Source organism: Brachyhypopomus gauderio, chromosome 5, assembly GCF_052324685.1.
Source record: "Brachyhypopomus gauderio isolate BG-103 chromosome 5, BGAUD_0.2, whole genome shotgun sequence".
Lineage (NCBI taxonomy): Eukaryota > Metazoa > Chordata > Actinopteri > Gymnotiformes > Hypopomidae > Brachyhypopomus > Brachyhypopomus gauderio.
In genome coordinates this window covers 29,498,478-29,510,682 of record NC_135215.1, presented here as the reverse complement: position 1 = coordinate 29,510,682, position 12,205 = coordinate 29,498,478, and the positions used below count along the sequence as shown (strand labels likewise).

General features: G+C 45.9%; 1 protein-coding gene across 4 annotated transcripts in view; it reads left to right on the top strand.

Moving 5' to 3' along the window:
- Window positions 1-12,205, top strand: part of plxnb2b (plexin b2b) — a 102,500-nt gene that overhangs the window by 70,087 nt on the left and 20,208 nt on the right. For all 4 annotated transcript variants that reach the window (XM_077006959.1, XM_077006964.1, XM_077006963.1 and 1 more), the window contains 10 exons: window positions 4,345-5,480; window positions 5,836-6,030; window positions 7,347-7,472; window positions 7,710-7,810; window positions 8,758-8,884; window positions 9,440-9,596; window positions 9,893-10,004; window positions 10,600-10,711; window positions 11,146-11,247; window positions 11,613-11,708. In XM_077006959.1, the coding sequence (XP_076863074.1) occupies window positions 4,347-5,480; window positions 5,836-6,030; window positions 7,347-7,472; window positions 7,710-7,810; window positions 8,758-8,884; window positions 9,440-9,596; window positions 9,893-10,004; window positions 10,600-10,711; window positions 11,146-11,247; window positions 11,613-11,708 (2,262 nt within the window). In that variant the 5' untranslated portion in view covers window positions 4,345-4,346. The remainder of the gene's footprint in view (window positions 1-4,344; window positions 5,481-5,835; window positions 6,031-7,346; window positions 7,473-7,709; window positions 7,811-8,757; window positions 8,885-9,439; window positions 9,597-9,892; window positions 10,005-10,599; window positions 10,712-11,145; window positions 11,248-11,612; window positions 11,709-12,205) is intronic.

The window sequence follows — 12,205 nt, the reverse complement described above, 5'->3', positions numbered from 1 at the left end:
ATTGGATTGCTGTTGTCACACAAGCTTTTCCAAAGCACCCCTGAAACCATTTTCTTTCTCTCCCCCTCAGCGCTGGGGGCTCTAGCGTGGTTAACGAGTTTAATTTCTCGTTTCTATTGTCTACAAATAACGCAGCGTCCATTATCTCTTGTGCGGTCAGTGAAAGCGTTGTTTGCCGCCGCCCTCCTGCCGTGTTCTGCTCACCCCCTCTGTCATCTAGTGTCTCCACTCTTTATCAGGGTTTTGCAGACCACCACAACATGACTGATTGGGACGATCCATCAGATAGAGCCAGACTGATTGGCCAATTAGAGTCGACCCTTCTTTCCCCGTCCTGTGGGCAATGGTTTAAGGCTAAAGATAATTTAATAGCTCTCCTCCTTCCTGGTGTGTGTGATGGCCTAATATGAAGTCCTCAGCTGTCTTTATCGGGACAGCAATCTATAGAGCTGGAAGTGGCGTCTGAATGCATTACTGGCCAACGGAAGAAGCATCCATTAAGCTTTCAGTAGGAGATCTGCTCTGTGAATTCATGAATATTGAAATGAAGGCCTTCTCATTTTTCATCATCATCATTCTTTTTGCCGTTCTGACAGGCAAGCTCGCCTTTGCCGTGCCTCCTCGGAGAGGAGAACGTGCTTAAATAAATTCTAAATTCAAAACGTTTTCGTGTAAAAGTCTGAGATTGGATTTTGAAGCTCCTGTCTGACAAGACTAGACCCTGTGGCCTCCTTTCCCAGCCGTGTCTGTGGGCCTGGCTCCACACAGCACCATCAGGTGCTGTTTTCATGTTCTATGTCCAGACTGTGAGCGCCGGACCGAGCAAGCGCTGTTCAGTGCCACGGTGTTCATCGCTTCGGATGTTCCACCAGAGTCAACTGCAGGTCGCAACCTAATCTGCCTGTTCCACATGAGAGATCCATAACCACAGGGACAGCTCGCTGGCCTCTGGAGATGCAATCAAACGCTCTTCCACACCCACAACCAAACGCTCGTTTGTCTGTCTCTGCTTGGACTTTTGAGGTTTTCCACTTGAGCCAAGCTCTGAGGATGGAGCAGATTTCCTTTGGAAAAATAATATGCTTGGGCACTGTGTGATGGACATGTATGTAGAGAGTCCACACTGGTTTGTTTGGTGTGATGAGCAGGAATGAAAAATGGGTTTCTGTTAATAAAACATCTTCTGTTTAGTCCGGAAAGGAACAGAGTTTTCAGAGCAAGCAGTAGAAAAGTCTAGATAAGCCTTTCAGGCAGTAAGAATACAACTGAATCTGTCCTTAGCATTCTCTCTCTCTCTCTCTCTCTCTCTCTCTCTCTCTCTCTCTCTCTCTCTCTCTCTCTCTCTCTCTCTCTCTCTCTCTCTCTCTGCCTGATTTCTCATTGACATTGGAGTTTGCTTGAACTGGCACACATTTTCTTTCCTTCGTCGGTCTGGTACTCTGCCTCCCCCTGGTCTGTTCTCTTTCTCCTCGAGGTGTGCTTCGTGCTCCCCAGACCGTTAGGCTTTAACGGCCCAAGCTTTCTGGCAGGACCACTCCAGATGTGCCTGACTCATTAGCAGTCGGCTCATTTCATTATTATTTATCACCACCAATTTGCAATGGTGCTAGCTCGAAGCTAATGTTCCAGCCCACAGCTAAGTCTTGAAGTGGCCATTTGTTTCCCGGAGTTGTAGTGATGGTGATGGGCCCATGTGTGAACAGTCTAAAGAAATGCGGACGACGACGCCGAATGCAGAGGGCGCCGCTCAGTATTCCTGCGTTCCGATTGGATTGTGCGGCGCTCTGGCGTGACACCTGTGGCATTGTGCCGATGTTGCGCCGGTTTTCCCGAAGCCTTTGATGGTGCGCGAGCTTCAGTCTGGAATTAGGAGTGTGAAAGAGTGATGAAAAGAGAGGAAAGCGTTCGGGGAGTGAACGCGTGCTAGGGGGAAAAAAAAGTCCAGGATTTTCATTCTTCACAGTATTTGGTGACCTCCAACCCAACATCTAAGGGAAATTTGTATAGAAGCATATTTTGTTGGGCGAAGTGAGTGATTTGCATGAATAAGCAAATGATTCTTTGAAGTTATGCTCTGTACAGTACACTAGTGGAGATTAATTTTCTGTCACTCTAATCGCAGGACACTCTCTCCAGAGTTTCTGTCAGGGAAGAGTTCCTTGATTTATATTTTAATAAAGAGGCTTTTGTCTTTCATCCATTGTTTTCTTTAACAAGGAAATATTGAGGTGCATTGAGTGGAGGAAATACATATTTTTCAGTAGTCTAACACAAACTTTCTTTAGCTGTGTTCTGTCTAAGTTTGTCTTTAACAAAGAAAATAAATCAGCCTTTATTTTGTGTGCAAATTTTGACAAATTAATGTAGAGTACTTTAGTCTTACAATCCTATTGGAGCCATTTTTGTTTAATTCACTGAAGCTTAATACCAGTTCACTCCATCTTCATTACCTACAGCCTTGTAAATCAAGCCCCAGCCAATTAGCATCCTGTCACTGATTACATTTTGGCATTTCATTGCTGGGAATGTTCTTTCCCCCATTCTGTCTATTGAGTGAGAGTTGATGGATCAAGGCCCGTGAGTTCTTTGTCTTGCATTAGCAACACAAGCAACGTGTCGGAGGTAATTGGATAACAGAAGATGCATGTGTAATTCTCAAGTGTTGGTTCTTGCAGTTATCTATACATCTGAAAGCTGTTTGCTTTGTGTCAAAGGAGCTTGGTATTGAGTTAGGGTTGCTGTCATAGGATTTGAAATCAAGCTCTATGTATTCTCCAAGATCTGTCTTCTTAGATTAGTAGGTAATCAGTGCTATCTGTTCACAGACAGCTCTGGTGTGAATCCGCTGCTACATTCAGCCTTCCTGACCCAGGGTTAAGGATAAATGGGACATAAGTCGTTTTCCTTTGCCGCCTGATGAAATAGTGGACAGGAAGCGTGATGTTGTGCCTGTTGGAGGTGTGCTAGCTGGGGAAATGGCTACGTTCTGCAGTGCTGGCTTCAAACATGCCTACCTTCCCTTCTGATTAGTATCTACACATAATGTGTGGTATCCAAGTGCAATATAAACACATGACCTTTTGCTTCTGTGACTTTTACCAGTTTGATGTATGATCACTGCAACAAGGTCGGTCCATTAAAATACACTGTACCCATTGCAGGAAAGGGCTTCAGCTCAAGTGACAGGCGGGCAGAAAGCAAAAGCGGAATTTTATTGCCACAAAGAGCACAAAGAATACGTTTTAGTTTATATCATTGTTCCCAACTAAAGCACAAATTGTTTAAAATTGTTTGAGGGTATGAATTTAAAAAGGGCAGACACATTTACCCGGAGAAATGGAATTTAAAATAAATGAGCCTCATGCTCTAAAGGAGGAGGGGAAAAAAAGCCCTCCGATGAAGTTGGGCAATGAGGGGACCAGAGCTTTTATGGAAATGAGATTGTGAGCTGAAATTAACCGAGCCCTGGGGGGCGAATGGATAATGAGGTGTGCACGTGGTGGGGAGCTCCAGGGGAAGGCAGGTTAACACAACCTAACAGTCATCCATGCTCAGCTGGGTGGGAGGCTCATCAGAACTCACTCTCTGACAAGCGTGCCTCTAGGTTTTAGCTGTGCGACAGGAATCGAGGGCAGAGTCTCCGTTGCCAAAGACACTTGTGGATTTATCCAAAGCTCGTGTGAATATGCGTGTGTGTGTGCGCACGCATGGGAACGCAGACTTGTACGTTTTTTGCAAGCCGGGGAGATTTGCCCTCTCTGTCGTGTAGATGTCTCTGTGGCTGAGTGGCTATGTGGGTTTGTGTTTGTGTTTAAGTTCGTTGTGCGAGTTAGATTGCCTTGCTGTCGTTTACACATAATGAAATAAGCAACAGATGATTGGCTGTGCTTGAACAGCTGTGACCAAACTAAGATAAATGTCCTCTGAGAGAGAGAGCGAGACAAGGGGGAAGGTAATTGCAGACCATCACTTTGTGTTCTGCTCAGATGGCCTAAAGTTCTAAAAGAGTCTGCTGGGATATCTTAACTATCAACTGGAACAACTTGTAGCTTGAATATGGTACATAAAACCCAAAAGTCTCTTTTGAAGCTAGCTTAATATATTAGTAACCATGGAAATGTCAGACATAGGTCTAATCATTCAGAAATATATTTCAGTGTTTATAGTCCCAATAGAAGCTGCTGGCTATCATCGACCTCAGAAATTGTTCTGCTTGAATGCTTTCATCAGGCCATCACATGACCCTGGGCCATATTTAGCTTCTGTAAACATTTATTTCTTTCATCTTATGCCTTGTCTCTCTCTCTCTCCCTCTCTCTCTCTCCCTCTCTCACTAATGTACAGAGATGGCTTGTTGGGCGCACATGGTCCTGCTCCTGGTGTGTGTGACCACTGTGTCTTCTGAGGGGTCAGTTGTGGAGTTCCCCACAGAGACGCACATTAACAGCGTGGTTCAGGACCCCGCCACTGGCCGCGTTTACCTGGGTGCTGTCAACACCATCTACCAGCTCGACGCCTTCCTCAGGCTGGAGGCGAAAGCGGAGACGGGTCCCAGGAAGGACGCCCGCAGTTGCACGCCCCCCATGTCCACCTGCACGTCTGCCGACCTCAAGGAGACCGACAACGTCAACAAGCTCTTGCTGGTGCACTCTGCCAACGGATCACTGATTGTGTGCGGGAGCGTGTACAGGGGCATCTGCTCACTGCTGGACCTCAGCGACGTGAGCAAACAGATTTACTACAGCGACAACAAAGGGGAGCGCACGTACGCCGCCAGCATCGAGGAGAACGTGCCAGTCGTGGCCGTCATGGCCACGTTCCAGTTCAAGGACGGCTCAGAGAAGATGTTCAGTGTCTTTCTGGTCGCGAAGGGCTATGGGAGCCAGGACAACCCCAAGCTCATCACCACACGCATCCTGGAGAACTACAAGGACTATGTGGTGTTCGAGAACATTGTGGAAGCTTCCGGAGTGCAGACCATCCCATTCGTACCCAAGTACCAGCATCAGTTCCGCTTCGCCTTCAACGACTCCGGCTTTGTGTACTTCCTCTTCTCCCGCACGCAGGACAATTCAGACAACAGGAACTTCTCCTTTGTGTCACGCCTGTGTGAGCAAGACGAGGGCTACTACTCCTACACGGAGCTCCAACTGAACTGCACTGCCAATGGTGTGCACTACAACAAAGTCCAGGCTGCGTATGTGACTGAACCCGGAAAGGAGCTCGCCCGTTCTATGCTGAATTCTGATCAGCACGGGACCGTCACAGTCTGGGACAAGGTGCTGTTTGTGGTGGCCAGTACAGACGGCGAGAACGCCACAGACTCTGCCCTTTGCATGTATCCACTAAAACGCATAAATGAACAGGTGACGAAAATCCTCAAAGCTTGTTATATGGATTATGGGAAGATTGGAGACAAAACAGCAGTGTATACCCCCTACGTATCCAGCACAAACAACCCGTGTACCAATCGACATAGTGTAAGTAGAGGAGGAATATCTTTGGTAATAATGCCATTTATATGCATGATTTAACAGCTGATCTCTGATTTAACACCTGATCCCTGATTTAACACCTGACCTTGCAAATCAAATCCCCTTTATTAATATTGGTCCTTACTGAGCAACTGCATGTTGGACCCAATTGTGCTATGTTAGGAATGGAACAGATGTAAATTCTAGGGTGTTGTATATTTACAGAGACGGTCGTCTCCCATTTTTAAGTGCATTATTTGAGGACACTTCTGAAAGGTTTAAACATGGTTATGGCTGCTAGACTTCTGCATTTTCCAGAGATTCTCCAGAGACTTAAAGCTCCACCTTTGCTCCAATGCAGAAGGAAATAGTGGACCAGAACCGGTGTGGAGCAGAGTTTCTACGCTCTCCCTTGGCCAGCAAGCCAGAGTTCGCCCTGCAGGCAGAGCCAGTGTTCACAAGGCGACTTCGAGGTTATCTGACTGCGGTGGCCATTGACGTGGAGAATGATGACACTATAGCCTTCCTGGGGAACAGCCTTGGCGAGGTGTTGAAGGTATGCTTTAAGAGAGCTGAGGAAGCGAAGATGGCTGGCTCCTAGCGACTTCACAAAAACAACAATGCTCCTCAAGAGGTGGTTTGACTAACAGTGGTCACCCACACTTTTCCAGGAGATGCTACCTGCTGAGTTCATTTCCCAACTGTATCTAACACCTGTTCCAGCAAGGCAAAGCTTGACATGGTATTAATTAGTAGGATCAGGGGTTGGAGCTCAACACAGCTGGAAGGTTGATTTCCTGGAGGAGAGTTAATGACCACTGGGCTCAGCAAATAAGTTCTGGGTAGGAGTGACAGTTGAGGTGCACTATTTACATAAATATTTACATAAATATTTCATATTTCCTTTTAGAACAAAAAGGAAGTAATGGTGCAATGGGGCATCATGTTGAGGGAGTATCTGATTAAATTTTGTGGGTGGCACACCTAAGACTTGAGGGGGAAAAGATTAGATTTTTTTTCTTCTATGATTAAGAATTATGGAGCTTAATACATAGTAGAGGTGGGTGCAAAGCAAAGTAATTCTAAGACATGTTGAGGCAACTGAAGATACTCTGTTCCCCTTCTTGTAAAAGTTGTGCCTCATGTTTAACTTGGCTCCCTTGCAGTGGCGAGGCGGGTGTAGGATTTTTGGCAGGTACGACATTCTTTGTGATAATTCTGTGGATCTGTCAGGCAGAAGGATAAAGTGGGAATTATAATTGTTGCTGTGCCCTGTTGTAACCCTGATGAACAGTTTGTTTCACACACAAAGCAGGTGCACAGAGACGCTTTCCAACTTTGCTTTACAGACTCCCGTAGCTTAGAAAAGCAGGCATGTGGTTATTCTGATCATAAAACAGATCTGCAGGTACTCTTTGAATATAGACACTGACTAGTTACATCAGGTTTGTTTTTAGATTATGAGTCAGTGCCTAGATGTCTGTGGTTTGAGCCATGTGAACCCCATCTCTACATGGGCTCACGCCATCATTAAGACCAGAGCCATGGCAGATAGAATATGGAAGAGATGCTTAGATTGGAATGGCTGCCATACTCCTTTCACTCATCCAGGCCTTTCTGATGCCTGCACTCATAATGAAAAGCTCGGTAGGTTATTTTTGGCATTTTGGAGCAAGGATCCTGGAGTTAGTGGTCATTAACTGGCTTGTAGGCCATTAGTTGGGGAGTGACATTTTGGCAGGCGTGTCTCAGGTGTGTGGGACGCCGTGTGTGGGCTTTTGCATGGCGGACGCGGATGACTGATATCCCTTGTCCCATGCTGCACTGCATAATTGTGATCTGCTCCGTGGCTATTGTTCTCCGACTGTGCAGGTTCATTTGTCAAGCAATCCGGAGGTGTACAACAGGGTTCCCGGGGACACCACAGGCGACCGCGTGAATAAGAACCTTTTCTTTGACAAGACCCAGAGCCACCTGTACATCACCACTGAGAAAAAGGTGCTGCACCAAAGTCATTCATCATTGCATTAAGGCTGTGTGTATTGGTGAAAGAACTCATCGCTCTGCCCGAGGGTAATGTTTGATGTTGAGGGAATATGCGCTAACATTGTGTACACCACCTATTGATGCCACATGCACATAATGATCTCCCCATAATGGGGCGTGGCCTAAAACTGGAGTCAGAGTTTTGTGGCTTTTTTTTTTCTTTCTTTTGCTGTTTTTGTGGGGATGTAGATCATGAAGGTGCCGGTACAGTCTTGCCACCAGAAGACGGATTGCAAGTCCTGTGTGGGCCTGAAAGATCCATACTGTGGCTGGTGTGTCCTGGAGGGCAGGTGAACACAGTTTACGACCTTTACAACCTGTGTAAATTCTGTGTAATGTAAAGAAATGGGCATGCAAAGGAATCTGTTTGTACTTGTAACCTGGTCCATTGAACAGTATAAGGCACTGTAGCAGCTCATCTGAATGCTTGCACACACCACCATGACGAGTCGCGTGCACTGCAAAACAACAAACAAAACAAAAAGGCTTCTTTAGCAAGCGAAAACACTAAGCATAGGCAATATATCTAATATTTCTGACTGAGATTATTCTAAAAATGTAAAATTACTCAACTATGTTTCTGCACATTTTTAATAAGTCTAAGTAATTTATCAAATGAAATTGTTGGTTCATTGTTAGATAACTACTTTCTTCAGGCAATTATTTTTTGAAAGAAAAACTATGTAATATTATTAGTTGAACTTTCTTGACTTGTTTTTTTTTCAGTTTAGTATACACTTCATTAACACGGCATTATACTGTGCCATTATTCAGTAATATGCTTTTTATTTGACAATTCACCTCTTTTAACATGCTAATTACACATATATACAATCCACCTGTCTTATAGGTAAACCTTAGGTGCACAATTATACACTATACATCCCTACATCTGTGCTCAGGCTTACTTCAGTTACTTCTGGATAAGTTGTCAGTTTCTGAGTGCCGGACTGCTGTCGGCTGGATGTATTGGGCTGTCGTACCACTCTCCACTGCCGTAACACTAGTACGACGGTGCCCTGCTGTATTGAACATGCCTGACCAGCTCAGGAGCACAAAACAACGACAAAGTTAGCCCCGTGTTCAGAAGAGAAGCAGCCGGGTTGACGTAAGGGACGGAGTATGGCTGTGGGTGCGGTCCTTACGGACCTGTTGATGAAGCGCTGCAACAAAGGGCCGTGTTTCTCGGGTGGTTGTGCCGCTCGGGTGGTTCACCCGCTCTCTCCGCGCCCAATAGGTGTACCAGGAAGTCGGACTGCCTCCGGGCCGAGGAGAAGAACGCCTGGCTGTGGAGCCCCAAGCAGCAGTGCGTTAAAATCATCTCCTTCCACCCTCCCAGCCTGAGCTGCAGGAGATCCCAGCAGGTGACGGCACAGGGGGTCACGCGCACAATCACCACACTTTTAAACTTCCTTTCTCATCGTCGTTAGAAAAGCTATGGCTGCTGATCTGTGGCCCCTACTCGACGGCTCCGTGGACAACCATATGGGGCTTGGACAGAAGGAACGTGCTACATGCTAATTCGGTGTCAGCCTGGTTTTGCACTTGCTTGGTCAGGCCTAATTGTAAATGCTTTACACTTCTGGACATTTACTGATTTATGCTGCTGTATTATTGTGTTTTTGTGTGTAAATTATGCTAAGGCCTTCTCAGAATTTGCATTCTGGAAATAATGGAAGCCCATGTAAAGCATAAAAAGCATCAGCTGACTGCAAACTTTGTCACCGTGCTTTACAGTTTATCAGTATATACATATCCTTGATTTTGGAACAATGCCATCAGATCAGACTCTTTCTTCCCTTACACATGACGTGCACAAAAAACATCCTGACTCTCCATGGCTCTGCCTGTAACATCCAGGTGTTGTAGCGAAGCTCATGACCCACGCCAACACCTTTTCTCCTGCTGCCTCCTGATAGGTGGAGATCAACATTCCATCCCTGCCCAATATTAGAGACTTTGACAAGATTCACTGCATGGTGGGCTCGTACACTAGCAAAGCCAAGATGGTCAACTCCATGGTGAGCTGCCACCTGCCACCCCCGGAGCTGCTGCCACCCACCTCTCCCCACCAAGGTATCCAGCTGCCTCCCCACTGCCCTGCTTAAGCCACATTAATACCTCTTTCCTGAACAGTAGTAGGAGGTTTTTTTTTTCCTTTATTTAAAGTACTTCATCACACTGAATGCATTAGCACTGAGTAATCCTCTCGTATCAAAATGCATGAAAATGTTTGGTGCTGAAGTACAAAGTTAATGCTGTCTGGTACTTGCATGGAATAATAATAGCATGTGGTGGTAGTGGAAGATGTAGATTCCCCCCTGTCATGAGCCTACATGGTTTCCCACGTTGTTCCTGCCTGTCCTGTGTAGATGCTGTGGCAGTGCCACTGAGGATCTTCGTGAACGGCAGTGTGGAGGTGGCAGCCCGCGACTACGAGTTCTACAACTGTGCAGCAGCTGTTCACAAGGCAGAAAACACGCCGTGAGTGACTACGCCTGGCTCCGCCCCCACCGCCCCCAGCCCCGCCTTGAGCGCCAGTGTGCTTCGTGCTGATGGCGGTGCACTCCCTGTGCACCTGCGGTGTGTGTGTGTGTGTGTGTGTGTGTGTGTGTGTGTGTGTGTGTGTGTGTGTGTGTGTGTGTGTGTGTGTGTGTGTGTGTGTGTGTGATGAATACACGCATCTGTACGGATGAAACTAAGGTTCACTCATAAATTGTGATGCATGAGTGAAGCTGGAATTGAATTTGCTTCTCCATGTCCTCCTTTGCTTTTTTTCACCTCCACCAAGAGCAGGAAATTGCTTTAGTTTCCTGTTCATTAATCAAAACCCAAAGTCGATCTGTTTTTCCCCCCTATCTCCTATACTGTGTGTTTTTTCCTCTTATTTCTTTTTTGTAAGTACTGTGGACTATATCCAACGAATGCACCTTCAAGAAGTGCAGAGTTTTAGTTTATCACAGCGTTTATGCACTACTGAAAAATATAATTATGGCTCCAGGGGGTCTGTGTCTTGACGCATTCCTCTTCATTCTGTAGGTGCATATTCTAATCTCTCTCTCTTTTGTCTTCCTCTTAGGTGCATAGCGTGTGTGAGCCGGCCGTGGGCGTGTCAGTGGAACACTGCTGACCACACCTGCTCGGACATGAGTGACATTGAGTCAGGTCCCAGTATCATCAAACACAAACAGGTGCCAGACCACCGAACCTCATTTATTTGCAAGCGTCTGAATGCTGTGTGTGTGCCATAAACTCCGTGATCAGGCTATGCTGGAAGAAAAGGCCGTAGTTACTATGATCACAGCTGTGTATGCACACTGCGCTGTGCAAGACTGAAAGGCAGCATTGCAAACATTCCTGTCCTCAGGAACATTTGCCTTTGAAAAGATTAATTGGAGCAAGCTGCTTTGAATGAAAGAAATAGCATGAATAATTTGCGTGTTTTCTATACCCTAGACAAAGTACTGTTTGGCATAGTCTCTTGCAAAAATAACCTTAAACCCTGTAACAGGGTTTTTCTTTTTTTTCCTTTTCTTTTCTAAAGTAATTTGAACCTAGTGATCTACATAACAGATTGTGGAGTAGTGCTCTGTATTTAGTGCTGTGTATTTCCCATGCTGTGCAGGCAAAGAACTGTCCACGGTTTGAGAACCCAGATCCATCACTCATTCCGGTGGGATACAGGACACTCATCAATTTTGAGGGAGTAAATCTGGAACCCTACACGGTGCGTGGTGGTGAGGTAGCTGACGCTAGTGACCTAAATGAGTGCACACTCCAGTCCTGCCCCTACAAATGGTTTAGGATTGCGGGGGATGGACAGAATTATCATGGCACGATCATTTTGCCTTCATTTCTGCACTACACTCATTCTTGCGAGTTCCTGCACTAAGGGATGCTCTGCTGAAGCTATTCTTGATAGTGGAGACTGCTGGGTAACATTTGAGTTCAGCATTAGCTCTGTGGTATTGATGTTGTGGGATTAAAAGGTCACCATCGATACACACACACTCAAACACACCCTGGATGAACATAGACCTACTCTCCACACAGTATTAGTTTTCTAATTACGATGAACGATGGATGTTGTAGGACCGAGAGTTCACTATAGGGACGGAGCTGATGAAGCAGCTTGAAGATGATGTGAAAGTGGATGAAAATTCCTTCTTCTATTTCAGTGGATACATGGTAGGTAACACACAATCATTACTCCTGCTCACTCACGCTCCTGCTCTCCTCTATGTCACACACACTCTCTTACTATACACACACACATTCTCTTACTATATTTGTCTCTCTCTTATTCTCAATCATGTGTTCAGTATGAGCAATAAGCCTTCTTGCTTCTGTGTAGTACAGCTGAAGTCCATATTTATCATGTTCATTATCACCATTGGGTGCCATTTCGGTCATTAAGGGTCTGTCAGAGATTTGCATATATTGTCTACCTCTTAACTGGACTAATCTGCAGAAGACATGGTCATAAATGGTGAAGAGATTTAGAGGTGCACAAACTCACACGCAGTCACCCTTCCCTGAACCTTATGCTAAGCAGAGAGTGAAACACTGTTGAACTCATTTGGGGACTGCTCCGAAGGGCCCCCCCCAACTCCCCGTGGTAGCACAGCAGGGAGGTTGGGCTTTACGGCACCCCCTGTTGGTCAAAGCTCCAGCCTGTCAGTGTC